This window comes from Solanum dulcamara, chromosome 11 (genome assembly GCF_947179165.1).
Source record: "Solanum dulcamara chromosome 11, daSolDulc1.2, whole genome shotgun sequence".
Classification (NCBI taxonomy): Eukaryota; Viridiplantae; Streptophyta; class Magnoliopsida; order Solanales; family Solanaceae; genus Solanum; species Solanum dulcamara.
In genome coordinates, this window is record NC_077247.1 from 58570853 (window position 1) to 58598414 (window position 27562).

The 27562-nt window shown below is 34.9% G+C and overlaps 3 protein-coding genes across 8 annotated transcripts; 2 read left to right on the forward strand and 1 right to left on the reverse strand.

Annotated features, from left to right (window-relative positions):
• The first annotated feature begins 3214 nt into the window (after positions 1–3214).
• On the forward strand, positions 3215–16349 carry LOC129874970 (histone-lysine N-methyltransferase SUVR5). 6 transcript variants are annotated; one of them, XM_055950377.1, is made up of 12 exons: positions 3225–3606; positions 6043–6652; positions 8346–8648; positions 8759–8869; positions 9680–9778; positions 10303–13116; positions 13269–13430; positions 13822–13938; positions 14005–14108; positions 14196–14333; positions 15630–15717; positions 15968–16349. In XM_055950377.1, the coding sequence occupies exons 2-12, from the start codon at positions 6161–6163 to the stop codon at positions 16073–16075; spliced, it is 4536 nt and encodes a 1511-aa protein (XP_055806352.1). In that variant the 5' UTR covers positions 3225–3606; positions 6043–6160; the 3' UTR covers positions 16076–16349. The 6 variants fall into 6 exon arrangements, with proteins under 6 accessions (XP_055806355.1, XP_055806354.1, XP_055806352.1 ...); XM_055950375.1 differs by having other exon boundaries at positions 6052–6652; XM_055950374.1 differs by having other exon boundaries at positions 6069–6652.
• Positions 16350–16474: 125 nt separating this feature from the next.
• LOC129874971 (uncharacterized) lies at positions 16475–17518 on the reverse strand. The gene is made up of 3 exons (XM_055950381.1): positions 17100–17518; positions 16700–16987; positions 16475–16586 (listed from the first exon to the last, which is right to left on the reverse strand). The coding sequence occupies exons 1-3, from the start codon at positions 17254–17256 to the stop codon at positions 16507–16509; spliced, it is 525 nt and encodes a 174-aa protein (XP_055806356.1). The 5' UTR covers positions 17257–17518; the 3' UTR covers positions 16475–16506.
• Positions 17519–21545: 4027 nt separating this feature from the next.
• On the forward strand, positions 21546–25515 carry LOC129873168 (BTB/POZ domain-containing protein At3g50780). The gene is made up of 2 exons (XM_055948202.1): positions 21546–22609; positions 24324–25515. The coding sequence occupies exons 1-2, from the start codon at positions 21974–21976 to the stop codon at positions 25296–25298; spliced, it is 1611 nt and encodes a 536-aa protein (XP_055804177.1). The 5' UTR covers positions 21546–21973; the 3' UTR covers positions 25299–25515.
• The last annotated feature ends 2047 nt before the right edge of the window (positions 25516–27562 follow it).

A 27562-nucleotide genomic window follows, 5' to 3' on the forward strand; every position in this document is an offset into this window, starting at 1 on the left:
TAAGGTAGAATATTGATAGTTATGGAGTGTTGTCTTGCTTTTTAAACGGTTTAACCGTATTCTTATGGTGTCTTGCTTTTGATTCCATCATTATATATTGTTTATTGTGTCTAGGTTATCGCACTGTGGTTGTTACTATTTTCTTATTAGTTGATTTGTTTTCATCAGTGTCGCTTTTCATTTTTCATTCCTATTTTGATAGGTTGTACCTTTTTACCTCCACTAAGTAGGGATATGATATATGTACACTCTACCTTCTTTAGGATCGGTTTGTGAGATTTCACTGGATACGTTATTGTAGGCTGATGAGAAAAAGACTCAAGGAGTCTAATAACAAAGTAACAATTCCCAAAAATTTTATAGGTCGCACTAAGATGGTAAGTATCTCCCCATTTTCAATAAGAGATTTTAGGGTCAAATTTTGAACATGACAAAAGATTTCAGGTTGAAATAATGTAATTACTTCCACGAAAGAGCGTTTTATTCACAAGTAAAAATTTTCTGCCCGAATCCGAATTTATTGTAGGAATTTTTACATAAATGAACTCTTTTACACTAATAATTACCCTTTTTAGGATATGTTTTCTAAAATTACAGTCATATTTATCTTAATTAATAACTAAAATTACCTCATTACCCTCGTATCCCTCTCTCTCTCCCTTTCCCTCTCCCTCCCCCCCTTCTATGTGCTGCTTCTTTTTTTTCTTCTATTTTTTCTCTTTTCTCTCTGTCCCTTTTTTTTAATTAATAATTACCAAAATATTTAAAATTCACATATAATACTTATAATATAATTGTCTTAAAAATATTTTAATTATATATTCATCACATTTATTGAAAGATGCCTATAATATGTATCATAAATTGATTTCAAAATCTATTATGATTGTTGTTTATTTTTTCTCTTATTAATGGTGCTAAAATATATTATTGTATTATAAATATTTTAGTTATATATTCACCACGTTCATTGAAATATTTCTTAATATATTCAATTTAAAATCTATTATAATTATTTTTTATTTATTTCTCTTATTAACGGAATATATTATTGTATTAAAAATATTTTAGATATATATTCACCACGTGCACTAAAACATGTCTATAATATGAATAATATATTGAATTCAAAATCTATTATAATTAATTTTTTTTATTTTCTTTATCGCGTTAGAAATGCATTATATTTGTCACTTTTTTCTCTCTCTTTCTCTTTTTCTTTCCCTCTCTTTCTGCATCCTTGTTTTCTTCTTTTTTTTTGTCTTTTTTTCTCTCTCTTTTTCTTTCTCTTTTTTCCTCTTTTAAAAATAGTAATTAATTAATTTAATACATTTCTAACAATGTAAATTAATTTAAATAGAATTGGAATGTTTGAAATTCACATATAATACTTATAATACATTTGTATTAAAAATATTTTAATTATATATTCTATTATAATTATTTTTTATTTTTTTCTCTTATTAACGAAATATATTATTGTAGTAAAAATATTTTAGTTATATATTGAGCATGTGCATTGAAACATGCATATAATATGTATAATACATTGAATTCAAAATGTATTTCAATTCGAATTCAATATTATATATTGTTATGAATTCGATTGTTGTTATTTCAATAGATAAATTATTGTATTAAAAATATTTTAGCTATATATTCATCACATGCATTGAAATATGCCTATAATATAATACATTGAATTCAAAATCTATTATAATTATTTTTTATTTTTTTCTATTGTTAACGAAATATATTATTATATTAAAAATATTTTAGTTATATATTAACAACGTGCATTGAAACATGCCTATGATATGTATAATATATTGAATTCAAAATGTATTACAATTATTGTTTATATTTATTTTCTTTATTGTGTTAGAAATAATTATATATGTATTTACATAAAGAAAATTATTTAATTTAAAAAATAGTAAAATCATCATTTCTATAATAACCAATTAAAAATTAAATTTAAATTAGGATAATTAATTATTACGTATTTTTTAAAAAGGGAGAAAGAGAAAGAGAAAGATAGAGACAAAGCTAAAAATCGGACCAAAAAAAGAAAAGAGAAGAAGGAGAGAGAGAGGGGAGAGGGGGGAGAGAGGGAAAGAGAAAGAGAGAGGAAAAACCGAAAAAGAAAAAAAAAGGAAAGAGAGAGATGAGAGGAAGAAAGAGAAAAATGTTTTTATTCTTTTTTTACTATTTTGGGTAAAAAATACTGTTATTTTGATAAAACTAAAACATGTACTAAAACTTATAATTAATGTTATATACTATATTGTTTATGTAAATGGATGTGTGGGAATACCAAGAGCGACAAGATTAGAAATGAGACTATTCGGGACAAGGTAGGAGTGACCTCGGTGGAAGACAAGATGCGGAAAATGCGACTGGGATGGTTTGGGCATGTGAAGAGGAGAGACACAGATGCCCCAGTGCGGAGGTGTGAAAGGTTGGCCATGGATGGTTTCAGAAGAGGTAGGGGTAGACCGAAGAAATATTACAGCTTACTGAGGACATGACCTTAGATAGGAGGGTGTGAATGATCCATATTAGGGTAGAAGACTAGTATATAGTCCCGTTATTCTCCCGTATTAGTAGGCGCATTAGAGCATTATAATTTCTTGTGCTCTGACTTCTGTTATTATCTTTCTATTACTTTCTGTACTTTGATTACTCTATTTTATCTGTGTCGCTTTCGTTATTTGATTTTCCATATCGCTTTGAACTTCTTAGCCTTATCTGACCTCTTTTTATGCTTCTATTGAGCCGAGAGTCTCTCGAAAACAGCTGTCCTACCTTTGTAGGAGTAAGATCTGCGTATACTTTACCCTCTTCAAACTTACGTTGTGAAATTTCACTGGATTGTTGTTGTTGTTGTTGAACTCTAAAATAAGTATCAAAACCCAAAATTTCTCTAAGCCCATAGCGGTCCATCAAACGGCCCATTCAAGTTCCGTCTTCTAAAATTTCGTCATTTGAAATCCCTATTTTAACCTTCTTCGAAATTAGTCGATGCCCTCGGTGTACTTTACCGCACAACATCCAATCAGTCGTTCAACGCATCTCGATGTACGCATTCTCATTGTTGAAATTCCATAAAAGCCCCTAACTTACCCATTTATTTCCAAATCTAGACCCACTTCACGTTACGGAATTCTCAATTTCTCATGCCTTAAAGCTCCTTCACCTACACCCCCTAACCCCCTACATGAAAGGAAAAAAAAAAAACTCCATTAATTATCTACTTAGGTTCTTTTCGTCTTCCGTTATTTTCTATTTTAATCTTTATATCAATTTCTCATCATCTAATCTGTAGCCCCCTGTTTTCTTTCATCCCTATTACCACTTCGATTTTCTTTTTCACACTATATTATAATATTTTTGGACCCTTATACGTGCCCATTCAACCATTATTTCTAAGCTTAAAAATCTGGTTACCACGCATTTATTATATCCTCCCTTTTTTCCCTAGCACTGCAACAATATAACTTAGTCAAAAAATAAAAAATAAAAAAAAATATTGAAATCCCCTCTCACCAAATCTGCACCCACTGGAAAAATATTCTTTAGAATTTCTTGATCTCTGCTGTAAAGGTACATTACTTATCATCTCTTTCATGCCTGTAATTTAGCTTAGACAATATTAGTGTTGATATATACATATATGTAACATTTATTTTATTTATGTGAGTTGCCATGTCTACCTAGGTCTTTCATACCCAAATACGACAATCAACATGCACCAGTAAACCCTTGTACAAAAGCAACAAAACCCACTTCCTTTTGATTTAATTTTATTTCTTTCTATCTAATTAAAGATTTCTAGGGCATATGCACGATTGATACATACATTTGGGGTAGGTCAATTGAATTTGGTACTTTTTTTTTGATTTGGACCCACCTTTTTCGAATTTTGGTTACTAGGCTTGTCGTAGTGTACATTCTTGATCTGTGTTACAAATTCAATCTGGATAAAATTAGGGTTCTTACTCTATTGCTGCTAATTGATAATTAAGATAATGTAGCTTTGTGTTTAATTGGGTTCGATTTGTCAATTTACAATTTCATACACATGGGTTTGAAGCTGTGTCTTTTAATATTCGTAACAATTTCATACCAGTATTGTATGGCTTGTTTAAAGATAATTATTTGTAACAGTTATTTGATATAACTCTCCAGCTTAATGTACATAATTGACATGGAATTCTTCTTGTGTTTCGGTAGATGTCATTAGTTACAGTTGAAATTGGATTGAACTTAAATTTTTTAGCAGTCGATTAAAGTTGGACTGCGAAGCGGATGCTGAGATGGACAGCTGAAGCTTTTCTGTTGAAACAGTTGAATTATTAGTTTCCAGAGAGGGATTTCTACATGGATTAGGACTTAAAACTGTTTGTAATAATTTGCTGATTTGACTGATAGAATTGGGCATTATTTACTTGTATTTTTCCTGCAAATTAATATTTTCTAGTTTGGTGCAGAGTTAAGAAATTCTCTTCTTCTTGGTAGCAACTAGCATCGCTCTTACTATTGTTGTTTTCCATCATCTAAAAACATACTCCACTGTTTGTTACTCTTTGGGGGAGGTGATTAGTCTTAACTTACTAGAAAGTAACAAATACCCTCTCGTCTATTTTTACTTGTCCAATATTGACTTGACAGTTGTCACACCTCTTAAGGAGCAATAAATAGAATGACAATTTTATTATATCATCCTTTGAAGTTTGAATATAATAAATTCAATGTTTTGAGAAATGACTATAGTTAAAAATAAAGGTAAATTCTCTCGATTTTCTTAATTGGACAAGTACAAGGGGACATCTAATTTTTAGTACAATAGACAAGTAAAAGTGGACAGAGGGTAGTAATTAAGAAGGAAACTATCAATTTCTGTAAGATAAACTATGCTGCATTTTCCCTCTCAAATCTTCGGATATAAAGGATAATTCTCTCTTTTTCATCCTGATGGGTTCTTGAAAATAAGCTAGGATAATATTTTAGAACACTATTTTTACTATTTTATGAAAAACTTTGGATTTAAAATCTGCTCATTTTATGCTCCTTTTTGATACACCTTAGTAAACATAAATCAATGTTCTTTTCTTGAAGAAAATTATATATATGCATTTCTGTGTTTTCGTGCATAATTTCTTCCCCCTTTTAATGATATCTTTGCCTTTTGAGTTTGAAACACGTATAATAGGTTGAGTGACCTGATTGTCTAAATGAAGTACAATTGTAGTACTTATCGTTCCTTACAGAGTTTAGAGTATATGCTCAAGTTCCCCCTCAAATGCTTTGCAATTTTAGAAGTTCTTTTTTTCTTAAACGGTATTTGATCAGTAGGATAAACGTATGAATAATATGATGGGAGCATAATTAGTAGCAGATTTTGAAAGACATTCAGCTACAATACTAAATATTAGAGGCAATATGATAGTGATACACATGTTTGGAGGTAAGAAAATTCTTCATGCAACCTAAAATAAAGTGAGTTTTAACACTAGTCACTAGAAAATATACTGGTGAAAGTTACATTCTTATGTATTATTTCACCAAGACAGGATCCATGGGAAGAAGTCTTGAATAAGCCCTTTTTGAAAGTTGACTGGCATAATTGCCGGACCAGATTCAACTGGTCCAGACACCACGGTTATTTTAAAAAAAAGATTCAGTTGGTTTCTTATTTGCTATTGTTTGTTAATTGAAAGCTAAATGGATTTTTTAGAGTTCAATTCAATGGGAGGAGTTAGTCCACATCAGTTTAACTCTGTGTGGCATGTAATTTAAGATTTGAGTCCTGCTGGATGAATTAATTATAGAGATTGTCAGAAAATACTCTGTCTGCTATTTCAAAAGAGTGGCATTGCTGCTGTATGCAAGAAGTTGAAAAAGGTGCATGTTTTGGTTTATCATAATTTTTTGTATTTGGTGTTGGAAAAAGTAACTTCTTTTTTACCGCTTATTGCTAAGAAACTAAACTGTATGCATGTAGTTTGCCTCAGGTTTTGTATATTTGTTTATTCTTAGAATTTTCAGATTACTTGTTCAACCAGGGCTACTAGTCAGGTTAGCATATCATATAGAGGTAATTCATCACCAAACTCGTTCAGTCATCGTATGGCAGTGAAGATTTTCTTTTGCAATCATGGAAGTGCTCCCATATTCCAATATACATCATGTCCCGGAGTCTGATTGCCCTCAACAAGGATCTGGAACTACTCTTATGTATGGTGGAAAACCAAATCACCTTGAACATGCAGAACAAGTTCAAACCGGTGAATGTGATGTGAAAGTTGATGGTGTAGTTCTTAATACAAAGGAGCGTCAGGAAGAGAAAGCAGATGGACGTCAATTCACCGTCGAGGGATTACCAACTGCAGATGGGCTTCCTACTAAAGATGCATATTATGATTTTGGGGGAGATGGCCAAATGCTGTCCAGTGATTTCCATGATTCTGGAGATGAAAATGTTGAGGAACATGATCATGTTACAAAATCTGGTCTGGTGCCAGAGGGCCTGCGACCAGTTATTGACACCATTGAAATTGGACTCCCTAGTAGTAACCAGGTGGCGGGATCCTCTCCCTGCGAGTCCAAGTGGCTGGAAGAAGATGGACCTCTAGCAGTATGGGTCAAGGTATTTATTAGTATTTGGTCATTTTTATCTTGGTATATATTTCTACTAGTCATATATGTTATTCTTGATTTATGTGATATTGATTTTTTTTAATTTTAAATTGATAATTATTATGATTTATACATTTTATGTCATTTTAATTAATACATATTATTTACTTTGTTCCATTTTATGTCGCATCAAAATTTTATTTGTCTTTTAAATATTTTAGATTATTAATTATTGTGGTTTATAGTACCTTTTACATAATTTCAAATAATATATGTTATTCTCTCTGTCCCAATTTATTCCATTTAGATTTTGTCTATGTATTTTAAACTTTTAAGTTGGTAATTATTGTGATTTATTATATCTTTTACTTCATTTCAAATAATATATGTTACTTCCTCCGTCTCAATTTAAATTGCTAATTATTGTGATTTATAGTATTTTTTACATAAAATTTTGAAGTTGCTAATCACTATAATTTATAATACTTCGTACTTAATTTTTTAATATATAACATATTCCAAAAGAGTAAAAAAGAAATTAAAATAAAAAATACAAAAATGAATATAAGTAGACACGTCAATGACCAGCTGTCCGCTTCAAAAAGCTGAAGCAGGCAAGACAACCGGAAGCTGCCCAAACAAGCAGCACGACCGGAAGATGCTGAAGTTATTCCTTTATATATAAGTACTCATAACCTACATGCTTAACTTTTCGTATTTTGATAATGACCTTTTTGGAGTTGTGGACCCTTTAATTCTTGTGTTTACTTAAATTACCTTTAAAAGTGGATAGCAACATAACACTTTCCTGTTTGGCGGAGCAAGTGGTTCTTGGTTAGAGTTGTCAAACTGAACAATGGCACACCCGGAAGTCTTAGACATAAGGCCAGACCATTAAAGCCATTTAGCTGCATGGAATGAAATTTTTCTTAAAAAATGTTCTGCACATTGACTACCCAAGTTTAGTGAGTCTAGGACATATTTTCTTTCAATTCAACAGATTGAAATGCTGCATCAAGGTTTCTTTGGATTGGTGGGATCATGAAGATACTTACTACTCCTATTACATACAGATTTTGGCTGATTACACAGATTCATTTTCATTCCCTTTTTTATGTACTGAGAGGGATCCTGCAGTTTCTCATTTTGCATATAATAATTGAATTGCTGGAATTACTAAGAAAGGACCTTTGACATTGCTTCCTTTTCTTTCGATAAAGTCAAGCATACCAAGATGGTGTCAAAAGTGTGTAGATGTATGTCACAAGACTCTCGACCACAATAATTCTATCAAACTGTGCTAAATATCTATATATAAGATATAAATGAATCAAAAATAGAAGTAAAGAGTGATATGAAGGAATGGATGAGATGAGGTGAAGTCATCTTGTAAAACTCTGATGTTGGACATAATTGGCTGGTAGTCGTCTGTCCATATTAAGTAGCAAATTTGTGTTCCCTTTCTATGCTCGAAAATATTGAGGAATAGCTTTAATGTACAATCTGATGCTCTTTATAAATTATATATTTTTGGAAGCACATTGCATTTTGCCTTTGTTACCCAACTTCAATACCCTTGTTGACCCCACCTCCCTCCCCCTTTTCCTGCCCCAAATAGAAGACAATCTTTCCCCCCGAAAAAAAGAAAAAAAGAAACAAGATTGGTTACTGATGATTCTCTATTGATTTTGCATATTCTGTAGTGGAGGGGATTGTGGCAAGCAGGAATTAAATGTGCAAGAGCTGATTGGCCACTATCGACTCTCAAAGCTAAGCCTACACATGAGAGGAAACAATATCTTGTGATATTCTTTCCTCGAACCAGAAATTATTCTTGGGCCGATGTGCTTCTTGTTCGCCCAATTAGTGAATTTCCGCAGCCGATCGCATGTAAAACCCATAAAGTTGGGGTGAAAATGGTGAAAGACTTGACTCTTGCTCACCGTTTTATCATGCAAAGACTTGCTATCAGCATACTGAATATTATTGATCAATTACATTCCGAGGTTTGCTTTTGAAGTTCATATTATATATAGAGACACACCTCAATTTAACTCATGCTTGTTTTTCACTTTGTTATAATCTTTTAAGTTGAGATGTTACTTGACTCATGTAGGCTCTAGAAGAGACTGCTCGCAATGTGATGGTATGGAAGGAATTTGCAATGGAGATTTCCCGCTGCAAGGGTTATCCTGATCTTGGAAGGATGCTTTTGAAATTTAATGATGTAAAGTTTCCTGTCTTTGAAGCTACAGAAAGATGCATACTCTCCCCCTCTTTTGTGTTTCCTTTCTCCAGCACTCTCCTTTGTGGTTCATGACACGAAAATCTGGTTCCTGAACTGCATTGTTGTTTTTGACACTGCAGTGGCATTCTTTTGCTTCTTTGTTTAAAAAATGGTAACATATCTTATGGGGATTCTTCTTTTTTGGATGTTAAAGAACCATTGATCTTAAAGTGTCAATTGCATTTAACCCTCTGTTGTTCTTTAAGCTAAGTAGAACAACCACTACCCAAAGGTTGTCATGTCCAGGTAGGTCTGTCGCTGACAAAACATCTATACTTTGGAATCTTGAAACTAGCCAAAAATGTGGACAAACTCTAATGTTGACAATTGACCATTGGATGAATGAGTCAACACATGTCCTTAAACATGTCTCTAGCATGTCTAGAATGGGAATCTCTTAGGCTTTAATGCGACTTATCATGAAGATTTTTCCAAATGGATCCCTTGGGTTAATACTTTCTTTGATAGGTATAGTAATGAATGCAACAATGTATCTTTGTCCATGCTATGCTGTATATAATTTTTTCAAGTGGAGGGTAAAATGAGTTCAGTTTACCAAACATCCTCACTAAACCCCCCTTCCCCCAAATAAAATGGGAAAAAAAGAAGAAAAGGAAAGGACAGAAATGTAACTAAAGGTAAAAAGTTCAAGGTTTGACTCCTCATGGCTTGCACTGTACTTATTCTTGCTTGGTCTAGATAATGCTATTCTTGCTTGTGCCTGGATAACAAAATCACTTTCTTCTGCAGATGATACTGCCGTTGTATAAAAAATCATTTTCAATGGAGTCTTGGATTCACTACTGTCAGAATGCCAACAGTGCCGAGACAATTGAAATGTTGAAGGAGGTAAATCCCTAAATGATGCCCATCCATAGATGCATCTGTTCTGCTGTATGTCTATGGTTGTAATTTTTTTTTTTTGTTTTGCTATTCTTCTGTTGTCTTTTGCTTGAGTAAAAATTTCATTACTTCTAATAATAATAATGAGTAATTAACTATTATATGTGTGTACTTCTTGTGATTGAATTTCTGTTTCGACACATCTGGAACTTCAGTTTTTACTGCACCACTGGGGCAGTTATATGGGATAGGTGTTGCTCTTTTAAGATCTGATTGCTGCCATTGAAAGTGAAGTTTTGCAAGGACTAAAGTATGTTGTTGACGCATAAGAACATGCTTCATTGTCAAGAAGCAGAATCTAACTTTCAGTTGCCACTTTGGGATGGGGGGAAAGGAGGACGTGTCTGTGTGCTAGTTATTGTCTTGTACTTTTTCCTCCAATCATGTGAAATCGTCAATCCTTGATTATGCAGTTGCTTCACTGATGTTAACATTATGGCACAGACTAAAGCTATTATCTTTTAATTCAGGAATTGGCTGATTCTATACTTTGGAATGAGTTGAACTCACTTCCAAATGAAGGATTGCATCTTGATCTGAACTCTCAGTGGAAGAATTGCAAATCTGAGGTTATGAAATGGTTTTCAGTTTCACATCCTGTATCTGATAGTGTAGATGTTGAACAGCCGAATAATGATATCCCATTGACAATGGAGCTTCAGCAGAGCAGAAAGAGGCCCAAGCTTGAAGTTCGTCGTGCTGAGGCACATGCTTTGCCAGTGGAATTTCAGGTGTCACATCAGGCTGTCCCTGTTGGATTTGATGCCGGTGTTCTTGGTGGCCATAATATCTCCAAAAATGTACTGTTAGATTCTGAACCTACAAAAGATGACATTTCTCTCGGAGAGGCTCCTCCAAGTGGTTCTCCTAGTAGTGTGGCAGATAGATGGGGAGAGATTATTGTTCAAACAGACAGTTCCGACGTCATTCAGATGAAAGATGTGGAACTGACCCCTATAAATGGAGTTGTTTCTAGTAATTCCTTTGATCATGGAAGTAAGAATCGCCAGTGTATGGCTTTTATTGAAACCAAAGGTAGACAATGTGTCAGATGGGCAAATGATGGTGATGTTTATTGTTGTGTGCACTTGGCCTCTCGCTTTCCCAGTAGCTCCATTAAGGCGGAAGCATCGCCACATGTTGATACACCTATGTGTGGAGGGACCACTGTTCTTGGGACTAAATGTAAGCATCGGGCCTTATGCGGCTCTCCTTTCTGTAAGAAACACAGGCCCCGAGATGAGAAAGGATCGGGCTCCATTTTGCCAGAGAGTAGACATAAACGAAAGCATGAGGACCCTGTCCTTAGATTGGATACCTCAAGTTGCAAAGATATTGTTCTCGCTGGAGCATTTGATGCTCCGCTCCAAGTTGATCCTATCTCAGTTCTTCATGGAGGATCTTGCAATAGGATCAACTTGCTCGAGGCACCTCAGTATTTGCAGAACAAGCCTAGTGGTTCTGAGATGTATTGCATTGGTTTGTGGCCACATGGAAGTGAGCTTTGCGTAGAAAGTCCAAAACGACATTCATTATACTGTGAAAAGCATTTACCAAGCTGGCTTAAACGTGCGAGGAATGGCAGGAGTAGGATAATTTCGAAGGAAGTATTCATAGAACTTTTGAACGATTGCCGCTCCAGGGATCAAAGATTGCATTTACATCAAGCTTGTGAGCTTTTCTACAGACTTCTCAAAAGTATGCTTTCTTTGAGAAATCCAGTTCCGAAAGAAGTGCAATTCCAGTGGGTCATATCTGAAGCCTCTAAAGATCCAAAGGTTGGTGAATTCTTAATGAAATTAGTTTGTACTGAAAAAGAGAGGCTAAAAAGTGTTTGGGGATTTAGCTCTAGTGAAAATGCACAAACTTCCTCTTACATCGAAGAACCAATTCCATTATTAAGGATTACAGATAATGACCAAGATCATTGTGATGTCATAAAGTGCAAAATTTGCTCAGAAATGTTTCCAGATGAGCAAGTGCTTGGCACACACTGGATGAACAATCACAAAAAGGAAGCTCAATGGCTGTTCAGGGGTTATGCTTGTGCTATCTGCCTGGACTCTTTTACTAATAAGAAAGTTTTGGAAACTCATGTGCAGGAAAGGCACCATTCACAGTTTGTTGAAAATTGCATGCTTTTCCAGTGTATTCCTTGTACTAGCAATTTTGGGAACTCAGAGGAGTTATGGTCTCACGTGCTGACCGCACATCCTGCCAGTTTCAGATTGTCTCATACTGCTCAAGAGCATCATTTTCCTGCAAGTCAGGTTTCTTCAGAGAAGCCTGATATAGGCAACTCCTTGTCGACACAGAATATCAATTTAGAGAACCAGTCTGGTTTCCGAAAATTCGTCTGCAGATTTTGTGGCCTGAAATTTGACTTGCTACCTGATCTAGGCCGCCATCATCAGGCTGCTCACATGGGTCCTAATCCTGTTGGCTCTCATATCTCCAAGAAGGGCATCCGTTTTTATGCTTATAAATTAAAGTCAGGAAGACTTAGCCATCCGAAGTTCAAGAAGGGTCTCTCATCTGTAGCTTATAGGATTAGAAACAGAAATGCTCAGAATATGAAGAGACGCATCCTGTCATCAAACTCCATTATTAGTGGAAAATCCACGATTCAACCTAGTGCAACCGAGGCAGCTGGTCTAGGTAGACTGGCGGATCTCCACTGCTTAGATATTGCAAAGATATTGTTTGCTGAGATTAAGAGAACAAAGCCACGGCCAAGTAACTCAGACATCTTATCAATAGCTCGGATAACTTGCTGCAAAGTAAGCCTCCAAGCATCACTTGAAGCAACGTATGGAATTTTGCCAGAGCGCATGTATCTCAAAGCCGCAAAATTGTGCAGTGAACACAATATCCTTGTAAGCTGGCACCAAGATGGTTTCATTTGCCCCAAGGGATGTAGACCTGGTCGTGATCCTTTCATAGTATCTTCATTACTTCCCCTTCCTGATCAAGTAAATAAAACTGGAAGTATTCCACCAAAGTCTGCTATAAGTGAGTGGACTATGGATGAGTGTCACTACGTCATTGATTCTCAACAGTTCAAGCATGAACCATCCGACAAAACTATTCTCCTGTGTGATGACATAAGCTTTGGACAGGAGTCAGTTCCGATAACTTGTGTGGTAGAAGAAAATCTTTTTGCCTCCCTCCACATTCTTGCTGATGGCTCTGATGGCCAAATTACCACGAGTTCTCTACCTTGGGAGAGCTTTACTTATGCAACAAAATCATTGATTGATCAATCCGTGGATCTTGCAATAGGGGTAACTTGTTTTGATTTCTAATGTTCCATGCAACTTCCATTTCATCTGGCGAAGCACCGGAACAAATGGTTTTCATAATCTTGAGTTGTTATTTTCGCTCACTCACTCTCTCCTCTCCTCTCCTCTCTAACTCAGCTTTTTCTTGATGGCAGAGTTCCCAATTGGGGTGTGCTTGTCCAAATTTAGCATGCACTTCTCAAACTTGTGATCATATTTACCTTTTTGATAATGATTACGAGGACGCAAAAGATATTTATGGGAAACCTATGCGTGGAAGGTTCCCATATGATGAGAGAGGTCGGATAATGTTGGAGGTAAAACTACATTCTTTTGATTATTCTTTCATATTTTTTGTGATTTGTAGTCCGTAGTGTTTCTTTCCACGAGGTAATGGTAAGGTCTGCGTACATTCTACCCTCCCCAAACCACACTTGTGGGATTTCACCGGGTATGTTGTTGTTGTTGTTGTTGTAGTTTGTAGTGTTTCTTGCTGATAATTACGTACTGTAGGATGCCTTGTGTACTATTGTTATAAAAAAAAGATGCCCTGTGTATTATCTTCTGGTGAATAATCTGGATTTGTCTGAAAACTGTGTTGGCTGAGAGAGCATTACAGTATGATCACCATACATGATGCTAGAAACTTTGTAGGGTGTGCTCGATTCGATTAGCATTTTGCGCCTGATTGTCTAACTTGATTGTCAGGAGGGCTACCTTGTCTATGAATGCAATCAATGGTGCTCTTGCAGTAAATCTTGTCAGAATAGGGTTTTACAGAGTGGAGTTCGTGTGAAGCTAGAAATATACAAAACCGAGACAAAGGTAATGCTTTGATCTGAAATTATTAAGAGGTTAGTTTCTCTAGCTATTTACTATTTTGTCTTACAGGGATGGGCAGTCAGGGCAAGAGAAGCAATCCTTCGTGGTACATTTGTGTGTGAATATGTCGGAGAGGTAGTTGATGAGCAGGAAGCAAATAAAAGACGCAATAGGTTAGAACACATTCTACTTAGGAGCTGAAATTGCTTTGTTGTATGTCATGGCACCTTATTTATTTCTGGATCCTCCTATTTGAGTAGGTATGGCACAGAAGGTTGTGGGTACTTCTTGGAGATAGATGCTCACATCAATGATATGAGCAGACTGATTGAAGGGCAATCTCCATATGTAATCGATGCTACTGACTATGGAAACGTTTCCCGTTATATCAACCACAGGTACTGTTACAGCTCTCTTCTTGATTTGATTTAATCGCAATGTGGTTATAAATGCCTCAATTTGCATTATATTTGGACCATCAGCTCCAATAAAAGTGTATTAAGTAAAGGCAATTTGGAGTAGCACATCCCAAAGTTTCTTTATAATGCCAAACAATGCTAACATTGTGCAGTTCATTAACTGAAGATTGACAAACCAACGAATCTGTTATTACAATGCTAGCATAAAATTCCAGTTACTAGCTAAAAATTCTACTGATTTCTACTCCAACTTGCTATAAAGAGAAAAAGTCTTCTTTTACACAAAAAGCACTGTTAAGTAGTCTGCAAGAATACCATCTTTTTGCTTCGCTCATGCGTGACACCTTGCTCACGAAGAGGCATACCTCAAAAAAGTTGCAATGACTGATTTACTAATTTTTGTATATTCTTATTTTTTTGCTTGGCCAGTACACTCTAGTGATCAATTTGTTTATCTCAACTGCATACAATGCATAATTTCTGTTTTCAATTCCACCAAATTTGTTCGAAAATATGTAGGTTATTGAGTGATCATTGAGGGCTTCTTCCACTTGTTCTCACTTCTGCCTTTCTGTGCTTCTACCTCATCTACCTGGGCATTACTGAGAGATTTAAATAGTTATAACTGTGTGGAATTGCACTAGGTATGCTGTCGTTGTATAACTATGTGAAAGTCTGCTGTGTTTACATCTTTTATTTTTTTGATGACTGTAGAGTTTCCGCATAGATTTACACCTTGGTTTCCTATAAAGTAGTTTGCCGTGGGGAATTAGTACTGATTTAAGGCTTCTCCATAAATACTGCTAGAAAATTCTTGCCTTTGTTTTTGTAGAGCAACATAGCTTATTGGGTAGGCCCCTTCTTATAGAATGTAGAACAATTTTACTGGTGTAATACTAATTGCATAGGACATAATGAGTAGTATAGTCTATAGCCATGTTGCCTGCATGAAAATCTTAATAGATGAAATATTCTTATTCAGAATGCATATGAAATTAGGATGGCTGCTAGTGGCCTGTAGATTGCTGCTTGTCAATGGAATTATCCTTCACTTAACAAATGTCATATTTGTAACTCAAGAGTAGTTTAAGTTCTCTTCTACTGTAAAATTAGCATACCCACAAACACAGAAAAGAAACAATATTGAAATGTGAAACGTTAACTGGGATTTTTTGGATTTACTGCTGATCACGAGTTGATGTGTAATTTTATTTCACATTGCTTTCAGTTAAGTTCTTACGAAAATGTTTTGGTTTCTTTTTGTTGCAATTTTAGTTGCTCGTCAAATCTCGTGAATTACCAAGTTCTCGTGGAAAGCATGGATCATCAGCTTGCACACGTTGGTTTTTATGCAAGTCGAGATGTATGTTCTCTCTCCTCTTTGGTAAATATTGGTCAAGTGACGATGCACAATTGTATCAGTCAGGTCTTAAAAAAAAAGATTGCTGCTTGTCCCTACTTCCTTCTTTTTACTGGAATTTTTTTGGGTAACTTGATTTCACCTCAGCTAGGACTGGTTAATCCCCTCATGTCTCTGATACATTGTGCCCCCTCCTCCTCTTCGCCTTTCGTGACGCTGACATATTGTGTGCCCCCTCGACTTCCTTGAGCAGATACTTGCAGGTGAAGAACTGACCTATAATTATAGATACAAACTATTGCCTGGAGAAGGGTCTCCATGCCTGTGTGGATCTTCCAATTGCAGGGGACGACTTTACTAAATCCTCCACTTAATACATTGTGCATTCAGAGGTTTATGAATTCAGATTTGTAGAGATTTGGAATCCCAAGGCCTGGCAGGAAACAAAAAGTTTGTAATTGCCCTTAGTTTATGGTTTGTGTGACCTAGTTTGTCACACGTCATCTGGTGATGTAATGAAATTTACCATCACTGACTTTTAGCTTTTCCAGTTCGCCTTTTGTTTCTCTGTAGTTTCTGGGTCATTCGCTCTCCAATTTTAATCAGAAATGCATGGCCAAATTTCCACTTAAGAATTTGAGTGTAGACACTGCTGCTAGTAATATCCTCTTCTTTTTTTCTTCAATAAATTTATTACATTGGGGATGGTAAATGGAATAGTGAGAATTAAACTCAAACCCAACTTCTGAAATACACTTACCGAAACCACCAAGACTATAAACTGTTGTAAGATTACAACTTCATTTCTGGCTTTGAGAACAAAATGAAAGCGAAGGACAGGCCATAAGCTATTGCAACCAAGATTGACTGACCTGCAAACAAAAAACAGGTGCATGACATAGTGTACAAGCAATGAAACAAAAAGCTAAAAATATTTAATACACATATGAGAATCAAACCAAAGGAAGAGGTGTAGAAAAATTACCAATTTCAACATGGTTTGAAAGTGTAGTATTATTAGGGTTTCTTTTTTGCACTAGTATAGACATGGAGAGAATAACAAGTCCACTTCCAATCTTTTCCCTCACTACTCTCTCCGTCATGTCAAATGACCAAATTTCAGATATTCCTTGATGAAACCAAACATCTTCAATGACAACTTTGAGGAATAAGATGGTCCCCATCCAGAGTGTGATTTTGGCTATTTTTGTGAACCCATTGACCATGTTGACAAGGCAAGCCAGTGCATATAGGGGAAACCAGAAATACCAATCTGAAACCGAAAAACAGAAAGAAATTAAATCTACTGATGAGACCCTTAGGAATCACAGTTCTCAATAGAAAGATAGCTAAATGAAAAAAAAAAAAGTAGAAAGGGTAATTACCAGGGTCATTGAATTGGAAAGATGCAGAGAGAGCAAAAAGGAAGGCCATTAATAGTGAAGAACATCTAGAAACTGAAAATCTTGATGATGTCATGTGCCTCTGAGGTTTTTGAGAAGATGATTCTGCTTCCATGTTGTATCTACTGGTGTTATTCATGTAGAGATTTGACTCTTCCTTTGCAGTTGTGCCAGGTGGAAAGATTATCTAAGCCCCCCACTACTCTTCATTGATAAACAAGTATATTTTATTGTGAAATGAAGTTGACCAGGACGTTTGCATCACTTTCACCAAAAATTCATATCTCTGACTAGAAATCAGGCTTGATAGATTCAACGAGTACTTGCGACCTCAAGCACCGAGTAAATCTATCCATCAATTTAATGTTTGACTGCTGGGCAAGGAATCAATCTAAACCTTATTTGTATTTAATGGAAGTTTGAATTTAAATGATTTAGATTTTAAAAATATTAAATATATTTATTTACATTAAGATTTAAATACTTTTTTGTTTTGTGATAAATCTAAGTCATTAAGATCTTGAATAAGTCTTAATATTATTAAGAGTTATTTTTGTGTGGATAATTTTTTATAACCATTCTATTCACAATCACTTACCACTACTCATCTCTGGCATTTCTATCACCACCATCATTACGTCGCCAACATGCCATCACAATCACTATTGCTGCTAATAATCATTAGAACGAGTGCTACCAAACCTATTACCTTTCAATCATTATAATTATGCCTATTGCCACTGACGTTGCCGCCTTTACTATCACTATCAACCACTATCATCACTGTGATCAATCCATATTACAAACACACCTCCGCTATTAACACATCATCAACCACCATCAACTACTAACGTCAGCCAATTTTGCTATTACAATCATCACTGATAAGACATTGTCAACCACTACTGTCAATCATTACTACATGTAGCATCTTCATCATTATAATTATAGCTATTGCCACTATCGTCACCACCTACCACCATTATGAGGCACTATCACGCGACCAATCCCTACTACCAACCACCTCCACTACCAACCATCATCAACCACAACTTCAATGAAAATAAATGAGGATATAGCTTCGGACCATGCTTTGAGCCTCCCTCTTTATTACTCCATGGGCTCTGAATAATTGAGAAAGCCAGTGAAAGAATAATGTGCCAAATTTTCAACAGGGTTATAAGGTCCTCTTCCTCTTCATTTCTCCAAGATATGGATACTATTCATTTTTTAACCAAACTTTCACTGACTTCCTTTCATCTATATGGTTAGAACTTAAAACTTACAACCTATCTTTTTTGCAAAAATATTTAAGAAGAGAAAAACTCCAGCTTTCCTTTTAGTTTTTCTGTTAACAGGTAGTATAATTTAAATTTTATCACTACTTCAATTGTCAAATTTTTTCTTTAATTCGTTTTTGTTAGTTCACTTATTTATTGAATGTATTCAATTAGAAGAGCAACATATATTTGTCCCAAAAATATATATATATAAAGAACCTCAATATTTTTAAAATTGGGGTTGAGTTTTCGTTCTTGTGATAGACACGTGTCCCTTCGTCGAAATTAGGAGTAAACTTAAGCAATTATATAACGGTTAGGTAGGATAATATTGAGGCATATTTAGGCCTTTTGTGTAGAAATAATTGGCTAATAAGCTAAGTTGTATGTCCGGGAAAACAGGAATATGATCAGATTCTTAAACAAAGTCCCATTCCCATATATTTCCCACGATGAAGGCTGTTTTGAATTAGAGGGGCACATAGATTTTGTAAGATACCACACCCCCACCCCACATGGAGGAGCATATAGGAATAAGAAGAATAACAGTAAATGCCAAATAATAAATGGGGCCAATATAATAGTAACAAAGAGAGAGAGTATAATATATGCTAGCTAATTATAATGGACTTCTTTTTGTACACTACACTTATTACTCATGACGAGAACGTGCTTCTTTTCTTCTTATAATTATAATCACACACATAGTGTCAATGTGTCATCATCGCTTTGCACATCCTATAATTGCACTTGCAACAATGAGCCATGGTCCATGTTCCTAAAAGTTTACTTTGGTCCCAATTTCTCCTCTATTCTATGGAAACAATGTTCTATTGTATTGCACCCTCTTTCACTTTGATATGAGTGAGTAATAGCACCTAAAGTTGGCTTGAATAAAGATGTAGACTTGATTTTCTCTTTGCACATAATTAACAGTAGGGAAGAAGAGACAACTCAACTTTGAATGCATAGGCCTCATGTAATGAGAGGTACAAATTAAAAGCAAATATCAGATCCTGTTGCGGATTATGATATAGCTGTCATATGCCGTAAAAAAAAGTTTGCAAGGATATACATCCTATTTCGAAGATGTTCATAACTTTGTTAAAATAGTTGTGTTTTTTAAGTCTTTAGTGCCAGTTAAAAGCCAACTAATCACAGTCCCACTCCATAATGATAAACAATTAACATTAAACATTAACTGATGTTTAATGTCAATAATTTGTCAACTAGTCATCAGTTTTGTTGGCTAAATTCCAATCATGACAAAAATCATCTTTATGCAAATTACTCTTCACATGGAAAAAAAATTAATCTTTGTATACGGACTTTGCACTTTGTAGTTAGTGAGTGGAAACGGAAATAGAAAAAGAAAAGAGTTGAAAGAGAAATCTGTACTATACATATTTTAAATATTGTCAATAATATAACAATCTTAAATGCTTATAACGTTAGGTTCCCTATTTTATTTGGTCAAAACTTACTCGAAACTAATAAGGAAAATATCAAAACCACTGAAGTTATTATGAACAACTTAATTCCCACTAGAAGTGCCAAACTTTGGGCACATGCAGATATCGATAGTCAAGAATGAAAGATGCTTTTAATAAAAGGAAAAATTAATGGTAAGTCCACTTCTTGGAGTTCCATCCATTAATTTCTTCCTTTATCCCTACGGCAAAGTTGTCGTACCATTTTCATTTTTTCTCAACTTCGATGCCCCCTTTATATTATTTGATTATTTTTTTTTTCATTTTGATTTTTTATATTTTTTCTATTCTATATTAAGTGAATTTTTGAGAGATTTTTCATTGTTTAAAATAATTGAATTATTCAAAGTTCAAGATAGATGTTTGAAACTTTTTTATATTTACCCTTTCATTTATTGAAATTTAATATTTTCTACGAGATAAATCACACTATTTGCAAAGTTATATTTATGATTTTACAAAGAACAATAATAAAAAATATGATTCAAATTATATTCTTAAATGTTTTTCTTAATACGTCGGCATTATCTCATAAATTCACTTAGTATGAAATGGAGGAAATATATAATCAAGAATATTTCAATTTCAAATTTACCCTTATTTACACATTCCAAGGAATTTCCCCCTTCAAATATTACAATTTCCCATGAGTATACCAAATATATGTGCTTTCGATATTTCTTTAAAAGGCATTTAATATACACGTAATATTATTGATAATACTACTTTGTTGCTTCGATAATATAATTATACACTTCAAATTTCTAAACTCTTTATACTTATCAACTTAATTAGAAAGATAAATATAGTTAAATAGGATTGATTTAGCTAAATAATTTCTTAAGGAGTGTGGCTGAAATAAAAATAGCAAATATTATAGATTGAAGCGAGTAAATTTTAATTATATAGATTCATATTATTTTTCAATAGTCAATGCAAGTATATTACTTTCGAGGTTACTACATTAGATTTGTTATGAAAAGTTCCATTTATTATAGGTTATTTAAATTTGGATTATTACATTTGGTATTTGTCTTATACCTTTACTTTTGGTGATGCTTCGAGGGTACTCTTGTCATTCAATGAACGTTGTTTGTTTGAAAATGATAGTGATTTCCTTATCTTGAATTGATGAATGCTTGTTCTTTTTCTAAATAATTTAAGGAGAATCAATTCTGCAAAGACCCAGAAAAGCAACAGGAACAATTTCTTTTTTATTTTTGAATACTACTACTGTACTATTAAAAAACAAAAGAAAGCAAAAGCAAAGATTGGGACTTTGAGAAGACAACCCAAATGCATGCTTTGTTAGAGTGTTTTTTAAGGGAGAGAGAAAAAGCAGAGTCATAAAGAAAGTAAACATCATCAGTGAGACAGAGGGATAAAGTTGCAAAAGACACAGCGCATAAGCCATCCCTCTTGTTTCTTTTCTTTATTATTATTGAAATTTATTTGGACCCCAATTTTTCAATTCCTAAAAAAATATATCGGAAGGGAGCTCATCATTCCACTCTGTTAAATCTCTGCTTTGGTGGTTCCCTTGATGCTTGACATCAAAGCTTCATTCAATCATTTTTAGTGGCTCTTCTTGGACTTTTAAATTAAAGAGTTGGAGTTTCAAGAAAATCTCAGATAGCTCTCTCTGTTTGTAGGTAAGTCTTTGTTTTCGCTGTTTCAAGAATTTGCGTATTTCAAGAATCCCTTTTGTCCTGCTATTTAACCTATTTGGGACTGGTGAGTTTCAAGTGTTCTTTCTTTGTTTCTTGAGAACTATGCTGTTAAAGGTTTGATCTTTTGTTTTCTGTCCTCTTGGAGAAAGAAAGAGAGAAATAAACTTTTTCTCTTTATTGTTAAGTGTTGGAGTACAATTGATTTAGCTAGCTTTTGTCAGATAAAAGAGGGAAAGAAAAATTAGGTCTTTGATCTTTTGTCCTAATCTGGATATGTTCATTCTTATCATCAAAGAGTTCCTCAGTTCTGAGTTGTCAACCTGAGTGAAAAAAATGCAGAACTTTCCCATTATAACGTATAGCGGATGTTGTAAATGCCATAGATTGAATTAGTTAGGCATTGAGTTTTGTCAAGAATGGCTGAAATTAGACTGACAAAGGTAGAACAAGGCCAAACCAAAATTAGGAGTGTTCCAATTGCTGTGACCCCAGAGGGTTTCTGGTGTTGTCCCTCTCCCAATGTGTTTCAGAAGAGCCTCAAAACACAGAATCCCCTAAACAAACCCAAATCTCCTCTTCCTACGACTCAAACCTCGGCTCACAAGAAACAAACTTCAGTAACTGAGAAAAGACCAGCTAGTGGTGCACCTAAGTCGGGTGCTGTTTCTGATGAAAAACGAGGTGTTAGTTCTGATACGCCCGCTGTTACTGCATCGGTGCCTGCAGAGAGAACGCCTCGGTCCAAGACTGAAAATGTACCAAGGAAAGTGTCGATTGAGTTTGGTGAACCTGGAACTAGTGATCTTAGGGTGATCTTGCTAGGAAAGCAAGGGTTCACTGTGAAGTTGAATGTTCACAAGAATATTCTGGTAGAAAATAGCATTTTTTTTGCTAATAAAATATCAGAACAGCAGCTAGTTTTTCCTTGCATTGAAGTTGATGAATGTGAGGATGTTGAGATATGTGTTGAAACCATCGGCCTCATGTATTGCAAAGAAATGAAGCAGCGTTTGATCAAGCAAAGTGTTTCTCGCGTTTTGCGTATTATCAAGGTAATTTGAAAATCTTGGGATGGACTTCCCTTTGTATATATGTTTCAATATTTCCATTAGAACTGCTGCTTATTTGTTAATATATAACTGCTTAATGTTTTGTTGATGCAAGTAGTTAACTGAAATCATCAGTTCCCCATAAAGTTCCTTTCTTTCATCTTGTAAATGTAATTCAAATATGCTAGGTTGCTGTATATCTGCCGTAGTTCTGTGTTTCCATATGCTTAGAGTAATCATTAAATTTATTGAAAGACCCTTAAAGATGAAGGCATAAACTGTTCAGTGCAATTTCTGTGTTTCGTGGCTTGTTTCAGTTCAAATTATAGCTGTCACATACATATTAATGGAAACATCAACTCTAGCTCTCTTATCAGTATATGGAATATGATGTAGATTTGATTATGTTAGCTAGTAGATGATACTGGTACGAATTTAGCATGCTGATGATTTTTAGAAGAATCTTTTTCAGTTACCAGCGTAATGAAGTGCTAAAGAAAATTGTAGGCATTGCTTTAGGACGACAGTCAGAATATCTGGAGGACAAGTTAAACTTTGATGGAGAATTTCAATTTTAAGTTTGTACATAAGTGTGTGTTTGTGTGTGGTGTGTGTGTGTGAGGGGGGGTTGAATACTAAAAGAAAAGCTTTTAGATAAGTTCTCTCTCTCTCTCTCTTTCTTGCACTGTGTGCTCCTGCAGGTTTGTGAGAGATTTAGACTGCCCCACACTCTCACAACTCCATCAGATGCATGGTACTCTGATCCTGTTTACTGATGCGGGACACCAATTTTTGTTTGTAGTAAGTGTGACATGGTTGCAGAGTACAGCCAGATTCAATGAAATTTATATGAAAAACTTCTTCTCGGGGTAAACAGATCAATTTTTGTCTGTTTGATGAAAGTGAACTATGAAAACCTTTTTTGTCAGGGAGGTGAGGGGGAGTGGTGTCCCTAATGCAAGCATGGGATTCCTGCTTGTATGTGTGGTTAAAAATTTAGAGATGGTTTTAATAGGAAGGTCCTAAGTAGTGTTGAAAACTCTTTTAAGCGCCCTCAGAAAGTTCCCAATGAGATGTTCGAGAGTTGGGACATATGGCTGACTATTCTACTGTATAATGTAATGTCAGATGTTTGATTGAGGTAAAGTTGTTGTATAAACTAACATCAGGCAATTTGAATTGGACTCATGTTACTGTGATAGGCTATTTGATTGTTGATACGTATATACGTCTAGACATCCAATTATCAACTGCAATAGGGGTTTATCAAATGCTGGGCTTTAAATTATATAGTAGACACAATAAGGTGGTCTTACTTAGTGTTATGAACTCTCTTAAGCTTCCTCAGAAAGCTCCCACAGAGATAAGAGTTAGTGTATATGGTTGGCTTTTGTACAGTATAGACTAACATAGATTTGATTTGAGGCGTTGTAGTTGTTGCATAAATCACATCAGATAATTTGAATATATCATCTTTCTGTGATAGGCTAATTGATTGGGAGGATATGTATATATGCTTTGACATTCAATTATGAACTGCAGTAGTTTGTGAACTTCTCTACAACACAATCCTTGAAGCTTCAATATTTTAGTTTCTTGAATTTCCCCTGTAAATTCGTCGACTGTCAAATTAATTTTGTATCATAGGGGTAAACAATTCCTATGATGTTTTATCTTTGAAATGGTAAACAATTCCTAACTCAGACCCGCACTGTAGGTAGCAGAACAACTTGGATTTGAATCATGCATGCAGTCATGTTTAGAGTATTTGGAAGCAGTACCATGGGTTGGGGATGAAGAAGAAGAGAAAGTTGTTTCTTCAGTCCTACGGCTTCAGAGTGAGGGAATTGGAGTGACCCCTGTGTTAAAGAGGGTGTCATCTGATATTTCTAAGCCTCACAAGGACACATTCTCGCACATCCTAGAGCTGGTGCTCAAAAGTAATGAAGAGAGAGGCCGCCGGGAAATGAAATCCGTTGTACTGAAGCTCCTCAGGGAAAATAACTGTCTTCCAAGTTCGTCTGGCTCAGTTGACAGTTACAATGAAATAATATATGGCTCGTGTAGAAGTTGCCTTGATTCAATAGTGATTCTGTTCAAACAAGCAGCTGAACCCGAGTTTAGCAGCAACTCTACTGATTGTAGAGAACCAGTAGTGAAGCAGATGGTTTTAGAGGCTGATAACCTCTCATGGATGCTTGAAATTTTGACCGACAGGCAAGCAGCAGATGAGTTTGCGGTAATGTGGGCTAGCCAGCAGGAATTGGCTTCTCTGCATACAAAGCTACCTATAGTATCTCGCCACCACGTCAGCTGCATCACAGCAAAACTTTTTGTAGGAATAGGAAAAGGGGAGCTTCTGCCATCAAAAGACACACGTAACCTCTTGTTACAGACGTGGTTACAGCCATTGATCAATGACTACAGCTGGTTGCAGCACGGATGCAGGTCGTTTGACCGAAAGGTTGTGGAGGAAGGAATTGGCAGGACAATCCTAACGCTACCTCTAGAGGAACAGCAGAGAATTTTGCTTTCTTGGTTAGGCAGTTTCCTCAAGGCTGGCGATAATTGTCCAAATCTTCAGAGGGCATTTGAAGTCTGGTGGCGTCGTACTTTTGTCAGACCCTATGTGGAGTCAGGAACTACCCGCCCGTTAGACCATGTTACGACTCCAAAGGTAACGGAACATTAGAAGTTTACGGAATCATGTAAAGGAAATTGTCCTTTGGGGTTGTAAAACTCAATGGTTTCAAGGGTGGCTTTGTCAAGTTCCCTAACTGATTCCTTGTCTGAATCATGTAAATTTCGAGTATCATTTCAATTGTCCAATTTGGTGTGTCAGTGATTTGTAACAGGTATGTAATACAAGTTGGTTGCGTGAAATTATAGTTGGATCAAATTTTCTAACAGGACCATGGCTAATGTAACATTGTTTTAGCTGCAAATCATTTAGAGATGAATCTCTTACAAGTTTTCTGCAAGTTCTGTAAAAAAAAATTAATAAACAATGGGGTCTGGTGTAGTAGTGACAGTTCAAGAGTATGAAATCTTAACTGATTAATTCACTTGATAAGGTAGCCTTCCACTGCGTTTTGAAGGAACTGATCTATATATATATATATATGAACATTTGAGTATTTATTTCTAAAAGTAGTTTCACAGATGAATCTGGAATTTCCCAAATTTATATGCATTTTAAGTATGGGCTGCAAAATTGACTCAAACCTATTAATCCGTCCAATTCACTCAAGTTTTAATGGGCTTGGATTAGAGTAGTTTTAATAATGGGCTGATTTGGGTCATTGCCCAAGTTAACCTATCAAAAATCAGCAGTCCACATCTTAATTGAAATAAACTTTGCTCATGTAAACTTTGAATAAAGTTTGGCAATAACTCATTTATTGATTCATCCCATTTCAATTCGCCCAAATTCAATACTCCTTCCATTTCAAAATAATTAAAATTGTTGGAATATGACACACATCTTAAGAAAAAAAAGATATAAATTAGTCATGTTTTTTCATTTTTGCCCCTTTCAAGATCCATGCTAATTTTCAATACTCATTTAAGAGCCCGTGTTGGTCGTGTTTGCCTAATGCTAACTTTAAGCCAGAAAGTTCTTAAAGTCAGTCAAAAATGAAAAGTTAGGATTCTTAACTTTTTTTTTCCTAAGTGCTTAAAGTCATTTTTTTTGACCATGAAAATTACTTTTATATCCCTTATATTTTAACTAAATTCCCAAACTACCCTTTTTATTCTTTTAACCCTAAAATTCATATAATTTTCCTCATTTAAGCACTTTTATCCAAACACTCAACTGCTTATTTATAAAAATAACTTTCAGCACTTTAAAGTTCTAAAAACACTTTATACATAAAAGTTACTTTTTTTAAGCCCATCCAAACGGGCTCTAATTCATTCTTGGAACTCAACCTTGAAAATTTAATTATTGAAGGGTAGAATTGAAAAAAAAAATCAACATCTATCTTGAATAGTGAACAATTCAATTATTTTAAACACTTGAAAATACTCCAACAATTCAATTATTTTGAAACAAATGTAGTACTAATTTTAAGGGACCTATTCTTAAAGTCAGCAAAAGTGGTCAAGTGGAGTAAGAGTGAAGGTGGTCCTTGCTAATAATTACACCTATTGGTCGATTGAAATCATGAAAGTTCTCACTCATTGATTGCTTTATTAATGTTTGCTTCAGAACCATAGTGGTCCTTATAACATACTCTAGCTAGCTACAAAATTAAGTTGCTGTGTAAGTCTCTGTCTCTTGTCAACATCAATATGCATGAGTAAGTTTTTCAAAATATGAGTGTTTTTACTACAGAAATCTTGCATGGTGAAAATGATCGATCCATTCATCATTTTCTTATCGTAACACTAGCTAGTTAGTCATTGATCCATAGGAATTCCAGGACAATTACAGCCTTTTCTCCTATAGCTCGTGTGGCGGATGGACAATATAATAATACAAATAAGGTCTTTATATATAGAAACTTACTATTTTTTATTACCAAATACAAAAATTTTACTGGTGACTTGGAAATCAAAATTCTGGATGGCTTGTAGATGTAGGCAAGTAAAACCGCATCGGTTGAAAATGACCACACAAAATTTACATAAAAGAAAACGCAAAGGACTTAATTCCATTTCACCAATTGTCTTGAGAATTTGTTGGTCAGGAAATAACAAAATAAAGAAGGTATAACCCAAATATTGCCCATCTGAAACAAGACAGGACCATCAGAAGTAACATTTAATTGACTTGTCTTTAGAGATGATCAAAATGGCCAACCACTCAAAATGGAGAAGAAATTGAAGTAGGTTTCTTTGTGATTGTCTAAGATTGTGTTAAAACTTAAAAAGCCCAAACAATATCTTGTGTCACATGATCCAAAGCTCCTTCAGCCTAATCTGATTAGTGGGGGCCCGTGAACAGGGAAG